Raw genomic sequence first — 20095 nt, forward strand, 5'->3', positions numbered from 1 at the left:
TTATTTCGAACATGTTACTGATCAGCCGTAGGTCTGTGTTTTTTTTTTGTTGTTGTACACGGGCCTCTCACTGCTGTGGCCTCTTCCGTTAAGGAGCACAGGCTCCGGACACACAGGCCCAGCGGGCATGGCTCACGGGCCCAGCTGCTCCGCGGCACGTGGGATCTTCCTGGTCCAGGGCACGAACCCGTGTCCCCTGCATCAGCAGGCGGATTCTCAACCACTGCGCCACCAGGGAAGCCCAGGTCTGTGTTTTAGAACACCACAAAAGTAGCATATTTCCTCTTTCACCTGATACCCCTTCAAACATTTCAAGTTTCTTACTTATTCTCCTTTGGTTTTAGCTTTATAGGTCCTTCAGTCCTCTGATCATTCCACTTGTGATTTATTCTATTTTTTCAAAACCCCTCTCAAAATAGAGTGCCTCAAAACTCGGTGTTGTTTTCCTGTTTCAGGTCAGGCCAAGCACATGAGCTTCTGATTTGCCTATATCTGTACCCCTACAGAATCTCTTACAAAAATCTACTTTTTAAAAAGCAACTTTGTCAGATTGCCCACATTGAGCTTATAACCCACGTAAACTCTTGAGTATCTTTAGTAGACATAACCATGAAGCTGGGTGTCAAGAGAGAGTAGAACCTACTTCTGTGAAGTGTAATGTATGTTCAGCATCTGGTATCAAGTAAATGCTATTATTCCTCTCATTATTATTATCCGTCTTGTCATTGTCATCCAATAGTAATGCAGTTTTTCCCAATTGAATCTAAATACTAGATTTCACTCTTAATTTCTTACATTTATGTAGTTCGTTTGACCTATCTTGGCGATATGTTGAGATCTTGTGGAATTTTGTTTCTAATTTAACATGTTTAGCTGTTTTTATGTGCATGAAGATATGGATCCCGAACAGGCCAAGTTTATGTGACATAATTATATGGCAAACCACTAAAAAACCCTGCCGCTTAATAAGTTAATCTACACTATTAGGCCTGTTCATCAAGTCCTGAATCTTCCCAATTTTTTTTTTTGCCATTCAGCCATACTTTTCCATCATTCCCATAAGGATATCACAAGAGCTTTATCAAATACTACCGTAGAGTCAGCATACACAATTTCTAGCACATCCCAATATATATTTCTACCTCTAGTTGAATTTAATTTCTCATCATAACCTGTCCTGATACTCAGCTACATTATGTTTTTTTGGAAACTTCCACTTAAGTTTTCACATTTCTTATTAAGTTAAATGAAATTCTCAGTTTTGGAAAACAAACATGCAAACAAAGCAAACTGAGTTTAACTTGCCCTGTGTTTATGTTAATAAGAGAACTGTTTCCTCTGATTTCAGTTTAAATATAAACAAGGCTACCGCAAGCAAGTCGGCCACCATATTGGATTCCGGAGTCTGCAAGATGATCCAAAGCTTGTGTTGTCCATGAATGTAGCCAAAATGCAGAGTGAAAGGGAATACAAGAAGGACTTTGAGAAGTGGAAAACCAAGTTCAGCAGCCCAGTGGACATGTTGGGAGTGGTGCTGGCCAAAAAATGCCAGGCCTTGGTCAGTGACGTGGACTACAAGAACTACCTGCACCAGTGGACCTGCCTGCCTGACCAGAATGACGTTGTTCAAGCTAAAAAGGTTTATGAACTACAGAGTGAGGTCAGTTTCTACTAAATCTCATAGTTTATGTAGTACTTTATATCTCATATGAGTAGCCATTTAATCATAGACAGACTGAAACTAGATAAATTATTATTGAATATCTAAAATGCATCTGTTTGTAATGCATAGAATCACTTCGGTCAAGGGTCTAGATGAGGTTGGAATTTTGATGGCTTGCTTTGTATTTTCACAGAATTTGTATAAATCTGACCTTGAGTGGCTGAGAGGCATAGGATGGAGTCCCCTGGGTTCTTTGGAGGTAGAAAAGAACAAACGGGCTTCAGAAATCATCAGTGAGAAGAAATATCGCCAGCCTCCAGACAGAAACAAGTTCACCAGCATTCCTGATGCCATGGACATAGTTCTGGCAAAGACAAATGCCAAAAATAGGAGTGATGTGAGTAACTCTTCAGAAATAAATAAAAGAAATTATAGTGCCTGATACCTGGTAGGTGCTCAATAGTATTTGCTTAATAAATTAGTAGAACAGCACAGCATCGCATCACACAGCTTAATGTTTTTTTGTTTGGTTACTTCATTTGAATTATCAGTTACCCTACACTGGATCATGTAAAAATGGGTTAGTATAAATTTTGTCACCCAAATCTTGCTTGCTTATTTATTTATCCAAATCATAAAGAAAAAACTATTGAACGTATTTTTTTCTTTGAAACTTGAGTGCATTAAAGACCCAGATTTTGTTGGGATAGAGTATATGCGAGGGAGATATTCTGAGTACCTTACACAGGCACAGTGGAAATGTCATAAAGAGTATATAGTTATCTATTTATCTGGTGGTTCCCAACCAGGGACAGTTTTGTCCCACAGGGGACATTTGGCAGCACGCAGAGACCTTGTCATAACTTGAGGGTGGCATGCTACTGGCATCTAGTGGATAGAAGTCAGGACAGTTCCCTCACAACAAAGAATCATCCGGTATACAACACCAATAGTGCTGAAGTTGAGAAACTCTGATCTTTCTTAATCAGAAAGGTTAGTCCAGAACCAGGGTAAAGGTATATGGAAATTCACAAGCCTTGGTTTATTGTAGTCCTGAATGTCTTTAATTGGCTCCTCTGGGTTACATGGACCATAGTAAGAATGTTCAGGAAGGAGAAAAGTGCCAACCCCTCACACCCCACACTGCACACCTCAAAGGGAAATTGATAAGTCCAAGGAACCAATGAGACTTTAAGATCTTTTTATATTGAAATAATTTCAGGTATACAGAAAAGTTGAAAATAGTACAAATAATTTATGTATGTGCATCTTTATACGTATATATATCTTTCACCCAGATTCCACAATTATTAGCATTTTGTCACTTTTGCCTTTTTCTTTCTTCCCTCCCACCTCTTTCTCTTAGCTCTGTGTGTGTGTGTGTGTGTGTGTGTGTGTATATGTATGTGTATGTGTATAACTTGCTTCCTGATGCCATTCTATCCCTAAATGTGTATTTCCTGAAAATAAGAACATTCTCTTAGATAACCACAGTGCAATGATCAAAATCAGGAAAGTAGTGTTGAAATAACACTAGTCTACAGAATTTACTCAATTTTACCACAAGTGTCCTTTATAGAAAGTAAAAAATCTTTTCTGATCCAGGATCCAATCCAAGACCACACGTTGAATTTACTTGTCATGTCTTTAGTCTCCTTTAATCTGAACTGGTTCCTCACTTCTTTGTCTTCCAAGTCCTTGACATTTGTGAAGAGCACAGGCCAGTTGTTTTGTGGAACCTCCCTAAATTTGGTTTTGTCTAGTGTTTCCTCATGATTAGATTCAGGTTTTGTATTATTGGCAGGATAGCGCATGTTGCATCCTCCTCCATATAGGCACATAGTATCAATCTGTCCCATTACTGATCATTTTAACTTTGATTACTTGGGTGAAATGGTGTCGCCAGCTTTCTCCACTGTCTGGTTACTATTTTGGCCTTTGTAATTGATAAGTATCTTGTGGGAAGATTCTCTGACAATGTAAACAAAGTTTTTCATCAGACTTTCACCCCCTAGTTTTAATAAATCAATGAGATTTTTGTTTGGGTCCCTCTGTCTTCTGTTGAAGAAAGACGGATGATGACCCCAAGACATAAAAGAGGCTTTGATAAATCTCATACGAAATCCTTTGGGGGAATCCTAATCCTCCCAAGTAATTATGAGGTATAACCACATAATAAACCACATAGGAAATGAGACTCCCTAATATATAGACATACCCTGAATATGTCATCTTTTCAGAAGATAAGGGCTGTCCCCCAGTTAAACACCGAGGGAGACTTTCACAATCCAACAGGTGGAGAACTGCTGCTCCATTTGATGATGTTGGCAAAGGCTTTAAATACTTGGGTTGATTTCTTACAGGCAGGTTAGTTGTAACTTTGAAAAGGTAATCCATAATCTATATTTTTGAAGGCAGTTATGTCTCAGATGAGTCAAAAAATACTATATCTATTCTCTGCTTATGTTATCTGCTTATGCTATTGTGATGCTTAATTTAGATGAATCAGTAATACTGTTTGAAGTTAACTATGTCACTCACTAATCTTATAGCACCACTGAAAAACACTTATTTCTCATTTTAGAGACTTTATAGAGAAGCTTGGGACAAGGACAAGACTCAAATCCACATCATGCCTGATACACCTGGCATTATTCTGGCTAAAGCAAACTTAATCAATACAAGTGATGTAAGTTTCCAAATTCAGCATGTGTTTTCAGAAAGCTCATTTTATTTTTATTTTTTTTAATATTTATTTATTTTTATTTGGTTGCACTGGGTCTTAGTTGCAGCAGGAGGGCTCCTTAGTTGTGGCATGTGAACTCTTAGTTGCGGCATGCATGTGGGATCTAGTTCCCCGACCAGGGATCGAACCTGGGCCCCCTGCATCAGGAGCGTGGAGTCCCAACCACTGCACCACCAGGGAAGTCCCCAGAAATCTCATTTTAATTGCGTCTAAGGCAGTGAATTTATTTGGAATTTATTTTGAATACTTGAATCATGTTAATTAACAAACTACAAGTGACTTAGAGTCCTCATTTAGTGGTTTTAAGCCTGAACATCCAAATAATTGGCACTCCCTATGTCAGATAGAGTTGTAAGGATGTGCTCTCTGTTCATTATAGTCCATTATTACGCATGTTGTTATAACATAATGGTTTGTATAGCTCTTCCCTATGTGGATAAGAACTTCTTGGGAGCAGAGACAATTCATATTTGATCTGCAGTGCTTAGCTAGTATAGTGCCTGATATACATGAAATTCAATAAAATTTAAATGAGTGAGCATAAAAAACTCTTGCACACACACAAAAAACTCATGCACCAAAAAAAAAAAAAAACTCATGCAGGATAATTTCATTTTTATTGTCATCATGGCATAATCTCCTGAAAATAATGGATGTAAAAATTAATATTTTAAAGACAAGTTCTAAATTCCAATACAAACACTTTAGCTTAAATAATGTACTAGAGTAATGACACAAAGGACTAAAATATAAAAACAAGTCCAAGATCAATAGGCACTTTAAACAATCTGGTTTCTAAATGAAGTGCATTAAATTAGATTCTCAATTATTTAATTATGTAACAAATCTGAAGAAGCACATTATTTCACTTAAGCTTTTTAATTCAGTATTTAAACTTTCCTCAAAAAATCTTACATTTTAAAAATTATGAAGGACTTTGTTTCTTACCTAGAAATATGTATCCTACTTTTGGACAGCCCTATATTGTGAAATAGACTTTGTTTCACAATGTGTTAGCTACGTAGTCCTTTACGTGTGATTTTCCCCCACTAGAGGTGTTAGATGGGAAAAGGCATTGCTCTTGGGCTTCCCTGGTGGTGTAGTGGTTGGGAATCCACCTGCTAATGCCGGGGACATGGTTCAAGCCCTGGTCCAGAAGGATCCCACATGCCATGGAGCAACTGAGCCCATGCACCACAACTACCAAGCCTGCGCTCTAGAGCCCGTGAGCCACAACTACTGAGCCCACATGCCACAATGACTGAAGCCCGCGCACCTAGAGCCCATGCTCCACAATAAGAGAAGCCACCACAATGAGAAGCCCACGCACTGCAATGAAGAGTAGCCCCCGCTCACTGCGACTAGAGAAAGCCCGTGTGCAGCAACGAAGACCCAAACGCAGCCAAAAATAAATTAATTAAATAAATTTTTTTTTAAAAGGCATTGCTCTTTTCTAACAAAATCTTCTAATGAAACATTCAAAGTTAATTGGAAAACAGCACCTAAATGATAATTCCATTTCATTTCTCTACCAATTTACTTCTGTCTGTCTCATTCTCATAAACATTTGGGAAGAGATGACATTTAATTTTATTGATCTAAGTAATTGAAGAGCTTTCAAGTTTAAAACAGGATCATCAGCAATCAATAAGCATAATTTCCAATTACATTTGAGTATTCTAGAGCACATATTGTACTATCCTCATGAGCTCTTAAAATATTTAGCACGTTGGATTCATTATGATGCAGATGTTTATGGAAAATAGCTTTTTTCAAAGTGATTTTCATCTCTTAACAGAAACACTACCGAATGGGTTATGAGGAGCTGAAGAAAAAAGGTTACGATCTTCCCGTTGATGCCATACCACTCAAAGCAGCAAAAGCATCCCGAGAAATTGCCAGCGAAGTAAGACTTTCTCCCTTGTTTGTATTGATTGGATTGCAATTTTCACTTCAGAGCAGTCTCAAGTTAATATTAAATTGAACACAGTCCTCTAAGTAACAAATTGAAACATAGTGACGCAGTGTGAGATGAGGATAAATTCAAGGATGCATTTATTATGTATGGAATTTGTAGGATTTAGCCCTTAATCTTTACTATCAAAAAAACCTTAAATCTGTGGCTCTCTACCCTTGGTGATATTTGGAATATATGTTCTCTGTAATTTGCCACAAAGATAGTAATATAAGTTAATCTTAAAAAGAATAAGACATGATTTCTTTTTGTTTCCTTTAGTACAAGTACAAGGAAGCTTTTCGCAAGCAGCTTGGCCATCACATTGGAGCCCGGGACGTGAAAGATGACCCGAAGATGATGTGGTCCATGCATGTGGCCAAGATCCAGAGTGACAGGGAATACAAGAAGGACTTTGAGAAGTGGAAGACCAAGTTCAGCAGCCCAGTGGACATGCTGGGGATGGTGCAGGCCAAGAAGTGCCAGGCCTTGGTCAGTGACGCGGACTACAAGAACTACCTGCACCAGTGGACCTGCCTGCCTGACCAGACTGACGTCACCCATGCTCGACAAGCCTATGACCTCCAGAGTGATGTGAGTATAAGATTTTCCTTTGGCCAACAAAACACCATGTCTGATTTCAAAACATGTATCCAAGTTCCCCCAAAATGAGGGGAGTTGAGTTTATACAACTGAGTTCTACCTCCCTGGACTAATGCCCACTCTCTATCCAGTCACACAGACATCTGAGAGCATCATTATTTCCATAAAGAAAGAACCAGCAAAGCACTGATTGCTTTGATGGAAACCTCTAGATTATTGATCTAGTAGAGTTGGGTCATTCTCTATGTTCTGTTTAAAATGTTTTTCAAAATAGGTTTCTAATCTGAATATTGGGTGGATTCACAAGACATAGCAAAATTTTTAAATTTCCCAAGAATCCAAGCATTGAAATATATAATATAATACAATGTATTATAATTCAAATTTTTATTTCTTTAAGGCATATCATTATGCTGATGTTTAGTGGTTTATCACTTACAATTTCAGAATTTGTACAAGGCCGACCTTCAGTGGCTCAAAGGCACTGGCTGGTTTCCTACTGGCTCTCTTGAGGATGAGAGGAACAAGAGAGCTACCCAGATTTTGAGTGACCACGTTTACCGCCAGCACCCAGATAAATTCACATTTTCCAGCCTTATGGATTCCATCCCAATGGTTTTGGCGAAAAACAACGCTATTACCATGAACCACGTAAGTCCTTTTTTTACTTGAGCGGGGTGTCAATTTTTGTATGTGTGTATGTAAACACTGAAATCTGTTTTGATAAAAGAAATCACATTCAATTATTTTGCTTGGTATTAAAGTGGTTTTTAAGTAAGTTTTGTGCTTCTTACTGACATGAGACACCTAGACGTAATGGTGTCACAAGTACTGACTCACAGAGTGGGCTCTCTTTACTCTCATTAAGAACCAGATTCATCACTGGCCTGTACTAGTCACATCCTTTTATTGTTTCTTTCAGCATCTCTATACAGAAGCTTGGGATAAAGATAAAACCACTGTCCACATTATGCCAGACACCCCTGAAGTTTTACTTGCTAAACAAAACACAATAAATTACAGTGAGGTAAGCAATGTATTCATGGTGCATGATATATTTTTTCTTGCACTGCACTTTATATATCAAACTTACGATGATTTATGTCTATTTCAGAAACACTATAAACTTGGCCTAGAAGAAGCCAAGAAGAAAGGCTATGATATGCGGATAGATGCCATTCCCATCAGGATGGCCAAGGCCTCCAGAGACATTGCAAGTGAAGTAAGTGCACCTGTAGAGTTCTTTGCTCAGCTTTGGCTCAAAGATTTCTTTCTCTCTCAAAGATATGTAGTAGAGCAAGTAAGCTATGAAGTTAAGGTTCTAGCTAACAGTTTTTTGTAAGTAAATAGTTTAACATAATGGTAATAAAACTTTCAACATAAAGGTTAACTTCTAGGTATGACTGAGTCCACAGCAACATGCATTTCAAAATACTGTCTGTTCCCTGCTGAACAAAAGCACTGGCTACTTGACTATAGCTCAGACAGCCTTTTGGCTTTTCCACATGATGTGTACTTATATACAATTGAGCTCATCATAGGATCCCCTCCAAACCCAGCCCATTCATTCCCTGTAAACCAATGAACCTGTAAGGGCTGAAGGAATGGGACACATTATTCTATTTAAAGTCTAACCATCCATGCGCACCATGTGTTTATCTCTGCATCCTGTGATTGGCTGCAGATATTTACTTATTTCAAAATATGGGTTTGCTCACATTTCTAGAAATGTTTGTCCTTCTATTTCTTTTGTCTGTGAAGTCAAAAGCATATGTTCCCTTTATATCCAAAATATGGGAAGTAACTATCATACTTTAAAAACAAATGTTCAACGATCACAGAATGGTTAAAAGTATTAATATATACCAATATAATGGAATACTTGCTGTCATTAAAATTCATGTTTGTAGGGAATGTATAATGACACAGGAAAATGCTTATATAATAACTGAAATAAGCAGGTACAAATCCATATACAGTATGACTCCTAATTTTAATCTTTCTCTCTCTCTGTCTCTCTCTCACACACACACACACACACACACACACACACACACAAAGCCGTTTTCATCAGCGGTTATCACTGAATGGCAGAATAATGTCTTTTTATTTTATTTTCTGTATACATATACAAGCTTTATTTTCGAAATGGTTTACAAGATGCAGACACACATATTATTTATATTTCGGGGGGAAACATGTTTTTAATGAATAGGAAAATCTGAGCCTACTAATCATTTTATACTAAACGTTATACTAGGTGACTATCAGTATTTTTCTTCTTCTAGTTCAAATACAAAGAAGGTTATCGTAAGCAGCTTGGCCATCACATTGGTGCCCGAGCGATACGTGATGACCCCAAGATGATGTGGTCCATGCATGTGGCCAAGATCCAGAGTGACCGGGAGTACAAGAAGGACTTTGAGAAGTGGAAGACCAAGTTCAGCAGCCCAGTGGACATGCTGGGGGTGGTGCTGGCCAAGAAGTGCCAGACCTTGGTCAGTGACGCGGACTACAAGAACTACCTGCACCAGTGGACCTGCCTGCCCGACCAGAACGACGTCATGCACGCTCGGCATGCCTATGACCTCCAGAGCGACGTGAGTACTGAGGATCATAATGCCGTGCAAAGGTGGGAAATCAGTGAATTAACACCCCTTGGATAAGTGGCACCAAACTCACCAGCCCCTGCAAGTGGGGCATAACATTTCTTCTTTTCCTGTGAGTGTTAAATGTCAAACCCTCCAGACCGAAAAGGAATATTGTCTGATACCCTGCCTGTCCACCAAACTACGTTTTCAAGAGTGTTCTTACTTTATTTCAGATCCTTCTGATGAAATGTTTTCCCAAACCAGAGATAAATATTTATTGGCTATTTGTATCAACAGAATATGTACAAGGCAGATCTCCAATGGCTGAGAGGCATCGGCTGGGTTCCCATTGGCTCTTTGGATGTGGAACAATGCAAAAGGGCAACTGAAATTTTGAGTGATAAAATCTATCGCCAGCCTCCAGACAAATTCAGGTTTACCAGCGTGACTGATTCTCTGGAACAAGTGTTGGCCAAGAACAACGCCATCACTATGAACAAGGTGAGACTTCAGAGTTCAGAGAACCAAGGTAGGACTCCTAAAGCTAAACCAAAGGAAAAGAAGCATGATCAGGAGAAGAAAGAAATAGAGCAGTGAGCAACAAAAGATATCTGTCTGTTATCTATCTATATCTATCCATATCTGTCTACCTAATGTCTATGTCATTTATATTTTAACATTTACTTCAGTAGTTATTTCGTAGTTCTGATAAAATGGTACATTTTTATGGAAAATCATCTCTGCATAAAAGATATTCTGAATTTCCTTTTGTTAACATACAACTCAGAGTATAAGAAGGCACTCATACATATATGTTCTACTGTGAACTGGTTACTTTACTTGAAGATACGTGTAAAATACATAATGTGTATAAAATACGTAACCTTTTGTTATTTCTCTTTATAAAGTTCTTATGGCCTTGAAGTTCCGATTAACATTACACTGAAGTTTTTTCCTGATGACATTTTATATTTTCCTTGCTAGCGTTTATACACGGAAGCCTGGGACAAAGACAAGACCCAGATCCACATCGCACCAGATACACCAGAAATTACTCAGGCAAGAGTGAACAAAATCAACTACAGTCAGGTGGGAGCAGATGCTAATTCTATGACATTTGCATGGTGTTTCATATTTCAGTTAATCCATTCCATGGTGATGTAATACTAAATGACAACTTTCTAAAGAATGTCTTTTCTTGCTCCGTGTGAATACCAACTCTTTCATTTCTCGCTTACCTAAACATCAGTCTTCAAGTAACACATCATTTCGGAAGTGCAAGTTATAAGAATGAATGATTTAAGCAGTAACCAGAAGATTAGTTAGACCTTCCTCTTTTATTAATTTAAGAAATTAGCAATAGACCAAAATACGTTTATCTCCTCCTTATGCTACATAGCTGTGCTAAATGTATTTGCCACATATGACTGATTTTTCCTAAATTGTACTTTAGGGTCAAAATTTAAGGTTTTTAATGTACAAGATTTAAGTCAAGGATTAAAATCACAGTACAGTCAAATAACACTGAGAGACAGACAGACAGAGACAGAGAGGATCTGTCAATATATAAATATATTAGCAAGCCCATTTTCTGTTCACTTTCTGTGAGCATAGAGCCATGTGCCCCCATAGCCGAAGCACAGATGTTTAGGCTGAGAGGTCAGTCTCCTCTAGTGCAGGAGTCCCCGCCCAATAGGTCGTCATCCTGCCTTCGCTTAAGTGTTCTCAGTGACGAGGTGCTTATAAATCTCATAAATCAACCTATTTGTTCTGGAAAGTTCCTTTAGAAGATGCTTTTCATGTATTGGGTCAATGGTTTCTCTCTGTAGACCCACGTAATCCTCTAAGACCTTGCAGAACCAAACTGTGCCAACTCCATAGGCACTGTGTGCCTGCGCTGCCACTTCACCCCAGGTTCTCTTATAATCCAAGCATCCCAAGCTCCTGGGCATTCCTCACATGCCACCCCTGCTGGAATGTGACTCTCAGAACCAAACAAAATCCTGCGAGTGAGGAATGACTAGTGTAGGGTACAGCCGACATTGCATTTCCTCTTCTGGACATTTATCCTCCATTTCTGCACTCTGTGCCTTGGGGCTCCTTGGGGCTATGTCAGTGCTGGGGTGCGTGGGACTTGGGCTCAACCAAAACCCTAAGACAACTTACATGGGCTTAAACTAGGTTTCCTCTATCTTGTATTTATACATTTGGCAACTTAAATCTCAGTTCAAAGATTGACATTTATCTCTCTGCATGTTTTCCTTAGAATGAGCCTATTGGTTTAAGCCTGTGGAGATTTTTGTGACTCTAAGATTCTGTCAGATGATGTATTAGTTATTTCTTCCAGCTTTGTGCTACCAGCAAGGAAAATATTGTTTCTTTGACAGCATAAATCAATAGCGTGTTACTCTTCTGCAGAATATAACTGAGAGAATTTAGATTGACTAGCCACCACCTTAAGTCATTTTATTTTTCAGGGGTGCAAACTATAATTTTAATGCTTATATAACTAGCTCTTAATTGTCACCCCAAACTAAAATTGTCAAGTCCCACTCTGAAATCAAAATTAAGTGAATTTTCAGCTAAACCTGCACTATAGGTCCCATAGTGTTACAGGAAAGCGTGTGCTATATGAGCAGATATTTTGAGAGACAAAGGGTCCCTGTAACTAGCCACTCCGCATTTCTGGAAGTGTCAACTCTGTCTTTGCTGCAAAAGCTCAGAGATGTTGTATGTTGCCCCTGGTTTGAAGAGGCCCAGGAAGAATGCCTGAACCGATTGCCTAACCCGCCTGGTCTGCTTTCTCTGACTTTTCTCTGTCAGTTTAGTTCATTTCTATTGTGTTTCTTTCTCATTTAGGATAGGAAGCTACAATGCAAATTTGATGATGTCACTCTTCCTCAAAGATTGTTGTTGGTTTCCCTTTTCCTATAGAATTAAGGATAAAGTTATCTTAGCACCAGGCCTTCATAGCCCGACTCCCGATTCTTTTCAGTTCTGTCCTGCCACTTCCTCTGACACTGCCCGCCCCCGCCACCGCCGCTTGACGCTCCTGCACTTTCACTGCCCCGTACTTTGATTCATGGAAGTTCCTCTGCCCTTGACCACCATCTCAGTCTATTGAAACCATATTTATCACTCAGGGTCCAATGCCAAGGTCATGCCCTCTGAGGAAACTTCCTGATTTTCAATTCAGAATAAATTGCTCCTTCCTAGAGCTCGTTCTTTTTTTTTTTTTTAAACATTCAGTCTTTTTTTAAAAAATATTTACTTATTTATGTATCTATTTGGTTGCGTGGGGTCTTAGTTGTGACAGGTGGGCTCTCCAGCCGTGGCTCGTGGGCTCCTTAGTTGCGGCAGCCAGGCTCCCCAGCTGCGGCCCCAGGGCTCCTTAGTTGCAGCTTTCTGGCTTCTTAGTAACAGCATGCAGGCTCCCCAGCTGTGGCATGCAAACTCTTAGTTGCGCCATGCATGTGGGATCTAGTTCCCTGACCAGGAATCAAACCCAGACCCCCTGCATTGGGACCGCAGAGTCTTGTCCACTGCATCACCAGGGAAGTCCCGTGGAGCTCATTCTTAATAATATGGTTAAAGCACCTTTCGTGGTCTGACTTTTTGGCAGCTTGTTCCGCAGGTTATCAGTCTTTCCATCAGTTCTCCCAGAAACCCTGAAGATGGGAGAGGCCTCATATTCATCTTTGTTTCCCAAGTACCAAGCACAGTCATGGCACAGAGTCAGTGCAGAATAAATGTGGATCAAATGAGTGTCCCTTCTGTCCACATTTTGCCACCTTAGGCCCATGAGTTTCAGCTTAATTTTTCCAGTTCTTTCCAAAACTGATTCATTGTTATAACTAAAAGTTTTAAAACCATGAATAATATCTGTATATGGTTAATGTAACATAAGTTTTAAAATAAAAAAAACAAAGGTGCCATATTCCATATAGGTATCATGTTTAAGTCTCAACTTCAGCCAAAACCACAGAAAGCTTAGAACTCTCAAAAGTGACATTATTACAGGCACCTACCCGTGTAGAACTTGGTGAATTATTTTAGTCGTCTGTCATTTTTGGATATGAATGTCAACCTGTAACTCATTTTGTTTTTGCCCAAATTTAGAGTCTGTATAAACGCGCCAACGAAGAAGCAAAGAAGAAAGGCTACGACTTGCGAAGTGATGCCATACCGATTGTGGCAGCCAAGGCCTCCAGGGACATCATCAGTGATGTGAGTTGTCAGTTTTACTTCTAGTATGTGGTCAGTCTGAAGTGACATTTTCACTGAATTAAATCTTCTAAAAGAACTTTCCTGGCCCTTTGGAAGTATATCCTGATGTATTTGTGTAGGGTTTTTCAAAAACCTAGTTTTGAGGGAAATGAAAAATTTGATGTTTACAGAAAAGTTTTATAGCCACTAAGTCACAGTATCTTCAGTGAAAGCGGATCCACCAAGAACAGAGAAAGATCCATTCATGTGGAATTTGTTAGAGTGTAGCTGCAGGCTTGGAGATGCTTATATAAAAATTGTCACAGTGCTTATAGAAAGTGTGACTCATAAACTTAAGTTCTCCCAGTGAGAATCAGGGCGTAGCTTTATACAGCATTTTAATATACAATATTCAAAAAATGCATATGACACTTGCCATTACAATTCACCCTTGTAAAATCATGAAAAGAAGGCAGTTGATCAGTGCCAGACTAGCCCAAACTTGCACCCTTAACACTAGCTACTGGCTTGTGGCTTGTGACTCCCAGAATAAAACCATCATCCCTTCCTGGTACCTCAGGGAATTCTTGAGGAACAGACCACTGCTCTAAAAATGAAGACCCACTATTTGGGAATATGGTAATATGCTGCCCTTTATTTTGGAAGATCATATTAGTGACTCACTTTAGTTTACGTACGTTGTACCTTTCCTACAAATGGATATATGCCAATAATAATATATAACAAAATAATAATAACCAAGAAGTGTTGAGAAATCTGTGCTAAGAATGTTATATGCATTATGTCACTTATTTTTCATAATTACCCTAGGATGTAAGATTGTGATTATCCCTGTTTTATGGGTTGCTTAAGCAACTTGTCTAAAATCAAACTCTTAGTAGGTGATGGAGTTGAAACTCCAAGCAACCTCATTCCTTCCCACTGTACTATATTGCCTCTGCTGACTCGTTTATACTTTCTCACTCAGTTACCTTTGAGACTAGAAGCATGTATTTTGGATAATTGGCTCGGATTCCAGGACAACGTCTTTGGACATGGAATAATAACAACACTGTTGGTCCATGAGAGATGAGAACCCATGACTTTATTAGGAGCATGCTCTAAGCAACTGGGCTGCTAGGTCAGCTTCCCTAGTATAACCAGTTTCCAAAATGATGCCCCGATTTGCCACCACCACTGAATGCCTGAATCCATTATGAAACAGGAAATTCTCTTCTGTTGCTACTGCAAGTAGTCCTTGACCTTGACTTCATCCTCAAAGGAGCCAGACACTCATTTTACTACTTATTAAACACATCTTGTCACCAAGTGCATCTCTTTTCTGATGTACTTTTAGTGCCTAACCCATTTCTCCAAGTCCCTTGGTCCACATGGCCTCTCCACTGTGTGCATTTGCTGCCCCTGGAACTATTCCTTGTTACCAGGCCATAGGTGATTTGGGGTATACACTACAATTATATGAATTCCATCTATTTTATTACCTCTATAATCTTCTAGGGGAAAGGTAGAATATTGCCTTGAGTTAGTGCTTATTAGCAAAAGTCAACGTACAACAGCGATATAAGCAAGATGATTATGTACGGGCTTGTGACCTCTACGGGCTTAAAATAAAAATCTAATTTGTGCATTTTCATCTCAGTACAAATACAAAGTTGGTTACCGCAAGCAGCTTGGCCATCACATTGGAGCCCGGGACGTGAAAGATGACCCGAAGATGATGTGGTCCATGCATGTGGCCAAGATCCAGAGTGACAGGGAATACAAGAAGGACTTTGAGAAGTGGAAGACCAAGTTCAGCAGCCCAGTGGACATGCTGGGGATGGTGCAGGCCAAGAAGTGCCAGGCCTTGGTCAGTGACGCGGACTACAAGAACTACCTGCACCAGTGGACCTGCCTGCCTGACCAGACTGACGTCACCCATGCTCGACAAGCCTATGACCTCCAGAGTGATGTGAGTATAAGATTTTCCTTTGGCCAACAAAACACCATGTCTGATTTCAAAACATGTATCCAAGTTCCCCCAAAATGAGGGGAGTTGAGTTTATACAACTGAGTTCTACCTCCCTGGACTAATGCCCACTCTCTATCCAGTCACACAGACATCTGAGAGCATCATTATTTCCATAAAGAAAGAACCAGCAAAGCACTGATTGCTTTGATGGAAACCTCTAGATTATTGATCTAGTAGAGTTGGGTCATTCTCTATGTTCTGTTTAAAATGTTTTTCAAAATAGGTTTCTAATCTGAATATTGGGTGGATTCACAAGACATAGCAAAATTTTTAAATTTCCCAAGAATCCAAGCATTGAAATATATAATATAATACAATGAATTATAATTCAAATTTTTATTTCTTTAAGGCATATCATTATGCTGATGTTTAGTGGTTTATCACTTACAATTTCAGAATTTGTACAAGGCCGACCTTCAGTGGCTCAAAGGCACTGGCTGGTTTCCTACTGGCTCTCTTGAGGATGAGAGGAACAAGAGAGCTACCCAGATTTTGAGTGACCACGTTTACCACCAGCACCCAGATAAATTCACATTTTCCAGCCTTATGGATTCCATCCCAATGGTTTTGGCAAAAAACAACGCTATTACCATGAACCACGTAAGTCCTTTTTTTACTTGAGCGGGGTGTCAATTTTTGTATGTATGTATGTAAACACTGAAATCTGTTTTGATAAAAGAAATCACATTCAATTATTTTGCTTGGTATTAAAGTGGTTTTTAAGTAAGTTTTGTGCTTCTTACTGACATGAGACACCTAGACGTAATGGTGTCACAAGTACTGACTCACAGAGTGGGCTCTCTTTACTCTCATTAAGAACCAGATTCATCACTGGCCTGTACTAGTCACATCCTTTTATTGTTTCTTTCAGCATCTCTATACAGAAGCTTGGGATAAAGATAAAACCACTGTCCACATTATGCCAGACACCCCTGAAGTTTTACTTGCTAAACAAAACACAATAAATTACAGTGAGGTAAGCAATGTATTCATGGTGCATGATATATTTTTTCTTGCACTGCACTTTATATATCAAACTTACGATGATTTATGTCTATTTCAGAAACACTATAAACTTGGCCTAGAAGAAGCCAAGAAGAAAGGCTATGATATGCGGATAGATGCCATTCCCATCAGGATGGCCAAGGCCTCCAGAGACATTGCAAGTGAAGTAAGTGCACCTGTAGAGTTCTTTGCTCAGCTTTGGCTCAAAGATTTCTTTCTCTCTCAAAGATATGTAGTAGAGCAATAAGCTATGAAGTTAAGGTTCTAGCTAACAGTTTTTTGTAAGTAAATAGTTTAACATAATGGTAATAAAACTTTCAACATAAAGGTTAACTTCTAGGTATGACTGAGTCCACAGCAACATGCATTTCAAAATATTGTCTGTTCCCTGCTGAACAAAAGCACTGGCTACTTGACTATAGCTCAGACAGCCTTTTGGCTTTTCCACATGATGTGTACTTATATACAATTGAGCTCATCATAGGATCCCCTCCAAACCCAGCCCATTCATTCCCTGTAAACCAATGAACCTGTAAGGGCTGAAGGAATGGGACACATTATTCTATTTAAAGTCTAACCATCCATGCGCACCATGTGTTTATCTCTGCATCCTGTGATTGGCTGCAGATATTTACTTATTTCAAAATATGGGTTTGCTCACATTTCTAGAAATGTTTGTCCTTCTATTTCTTTTGTCTGTGAAGTCAAAAGCATATGTTCCCTTTATATCCAAAATATGGGAAGTAACTATCATACTTTAAAAACAAATATTCAACGATCACAGAATGGTTAAAAGTATTAATATATACCAATATAATGGAATACCTGCTGTCATTAAAATTCATGTTTGTAGGGAATGTATAATGACACAGGAAAATGCTTATATAATAACAAACGAGCAGGCGCAAACCCGTATACACTATGATTACTAATTTTATTCTCTCTCTCTCTCTCTTTCTGACACACACACACACACACACACACACACACACACACACACACACACACACAAAGCCGTTCATCAGCGGTTATCACTGAATGGCAGAATAATGTCTTAGTTTTTATTTCCTTTTTTTCTTTTTATTTATTTATTATTTTTTAACATCTTTATTGGAATTTAATTGCTTTACAGTGGTGTTTTACTTTCTGCTTTATAACAAAGTGAATCAGCTATACATATAAATATATCACCATATCTCGTCCCTCTTGCGTCTCCCTTCCACCCTACCTATCCCACCCCTCTAGGTGGTTACTAAGCACGGAGCTGATCTCCCTGTGCTATGCGGCTGCTTCCCACTAGCTATCTGTTTTACATTTGGTAGTGTAAATATGTCAGTGCTATTCTCTCACTTTGTCCCAGCTTACCCTTCCCCTCCCTGTGTCCTCAAGTCTGTTTTCTACATCTGCGTCTTTATTCCTGTCCTGCCCCTAGGTTCTTCATAACCAGTTTTTTTTTTTTTTTAGATTCCATATATATGTGTTAGCATATGGTATTTGTTTTTCTCTTTCTGACTCACTTCACTCTGTATGACATACTCTAGGTCCATCCACCTCACAACAAATAACTCAATTTCATTTCTTTTTATGGTTGAGTAATATTCCATTGTATATATGTGCCACATCTTCTTTATCCATTCATCTATCGATGGACACTTAGGTTGCTTCCATGTCCTGGCTATTGTAAATGGAGCTGCAGTGAACATTGTGGTACATGCCTCTTTTTAAATTATGGTATTCTCAGGGTATATGCCCAGTAGTGGGATTGCTGGATCGTATGGTAGTTCTATTTTTAGTTTTTTAAGGAACCTCCATACTGTTCTCCATAGTGGCTGTATCAATTTACATTCCCACCAACAGTGCAAGAGGGTTCCCTTTTTTCCACAACCTCTCCACATTTATTGTTTGTAGATTTTTTTGATGATGGCCATTCTGACTGGTGTGAGGTGATACCTCATTGTAGTTTTGATTTGCATTTCTCTAATGATTAGTGATGTTGAACATCCTTTCATGTGTCTGTTGGCAATCTGGGTATCTTCTTTGGAGAAGTGTCTGTTTAGGTCTTCTGCCCATTTTTGGATCGGGTTGTTTGTTTTTTTGATATTGCACTGCATGAGCTGCTTGTAAATTTTGGAGATGAATCCTTTGTCATTTGCGTCATTTGCAAATATTTTCTCCCATTCTGAGCATTGTCGTTTCATCTTGTTTATTGTTTTCCTTTGCTATGCCAAGCTTTTACGTTTCATTAGGTCCCATTTGTTTATTTTTTTTATTTCCATTTCTATAAGAGGTGGATTAAAAAGGATCTTGCTATGATTTATGTCATAGAGTGTTCTGCCTATATTTTCCTCTAAGAGTTTTATAGTGTTTGGCCTTACATGTAGATCATTAATCCATTTTGAATTTATTTTTGTGTATGGTGTTAGGGAGTGTTCTAATTTCATTCTTTTCCATGTAGCTGTCCAGTTTTCCCAGCACCACTTATTGAAGAGGCTGTCTTTTTTCTGCATTGTATATTCTTGCCTCCTTTATCAAAAATAAGGTGACCATATGAGCGAGGGTTTATCTCTGGGCTTTCTATCCTCTTACATTGATCTATATTTCTGTTTTTGTGACAGTACCATACTGTCTTACTTACTGTAGCTTTGTAGTATACCCTGAAGTCCAGGAGCCTGATTCCTCCAGCACCGTTGTACTTTCTCAAGATTGCTTTGGCTATTCTAGGTCTTTTGTGTTTCCATAAAAATTGTGAAACATTTTGTTCCAGTTCTGTGAAAAATGCCATTGGTAGTTTGATAGGGATTGCATTGAATCTGTAGATTGCTTTGGGTAGTATAATCATTTTCATAATGTTGATTCTTCCAATCCAAGAACATGGTATATCTCTCCATCTGTTTGTATCATCTTTAATTTCTTTCATCAGTGTCTTATAGTTTTCTGCATACAGGTCTTTTGTTTCCTTAGGTAAGTTTATTCCTAGGTATTTTCTTCTTTTTGTTGCAATGGTAAATGGGAGTTTTTCCTTAATTTCTCTTTCAGATTTTTCATCATTAGTGTATAGGAATGCAAGAGATTTCTGTGCGTTAATTTTGTATCCTGCTACTTTACCAAATTCATTGATTAGCTCTAGTAGTTTTCTGGTAGCGTCTTTAGGATTCTCTGTGTATAGTATCATGTCATCTGGAAACAGTGAAAGCTTTACTTCTTCTTTTCCGATTTGCATTCTTTTTCTTCTCTAATTGCTATGGCTAAAACTTCCAAAACTATGTGGAATAATAGTGGTGAGAGTGAGCAACCT

The 20095-nt window shown here is 38.8% G+C and overlaps 1 protein-coding gene across 34 annotated transcripts in view; it reads left to right on the forward strand.

The window, feature by feature from the left end:
- Window positions 1-20095, forward strand: part of NEB (nebulin) — a 226748-nt gene that overhangs the window by 79379 nt on the left and 127274 nt on the right. For all 34 annotated transcript variants that reach the window (XM_060152928.1, XM_060152894.1, XM_060152905.1 and 31 more), the window contains exons 46-61: window positions 1349-1660; window positions 1857-2060; window positions 4248-4352; window positions 6208-6315; window positions 6646-6957; window positions 7414-7617; window positions 7889-7993; window positions 8081-8188; window positions 9255-9566; window positions 9855-10058; window positions 10542-10646; window positions 13677-13784; window positions 15424-15735; window positions 16192-16395; window positions 16667-16771; window positions 16859-16966. In XM_060152928.1, the coding sequence (XP_060008911.1) occupies window positions 1349-1660; window positions 1857-2060; window positions 4248-4352; window positions 6208-6315; window positions 6646-6957; window positions 7414-7617; window positions 7889-7993; window positions 8081-8188; window positions 9255-9566; window positions 9855-10058; window positions 10542-10646; window positions 13677-13784; window positions 15424-15735; window positions 16192-16395; window positions 16667-16771; window positions 16859-16966 (2916 nt within the window). The remainder of the gene's footprint in view (window positions 1-1348; window positions 1661-1856; window positions 2061-4247; window positions 4353-6207; window positions 6316-6645; window positions 6958-7413; window positions 7618-7888; window positions 7994-8080; window positions 8189-9254; window positions 9567-9854; window positions 10059-10541; window positions 10647-13676; window positions 13785-15423; window positions 15736-16191; window positions 16396-16666; window positions 16772-16858; window positions 16967-20095) is intronic.

Source organism: Lagenorhynchus albirostris, chromosome 6 (assembly GCF_949774975.1).
Source record: "Lagenorhynchus albirostris chromosome 6, mLagAlb1.1, whole genome shotgun sequence".
Classification (NCBI taxonomy): domain Eukaryota; kingdom Metazoa; phylum Chordata; class Mammalia; order Artiodactyla; family Delphinidae; genus Lagenorhynchus; species Lagenorhynchus albirostris.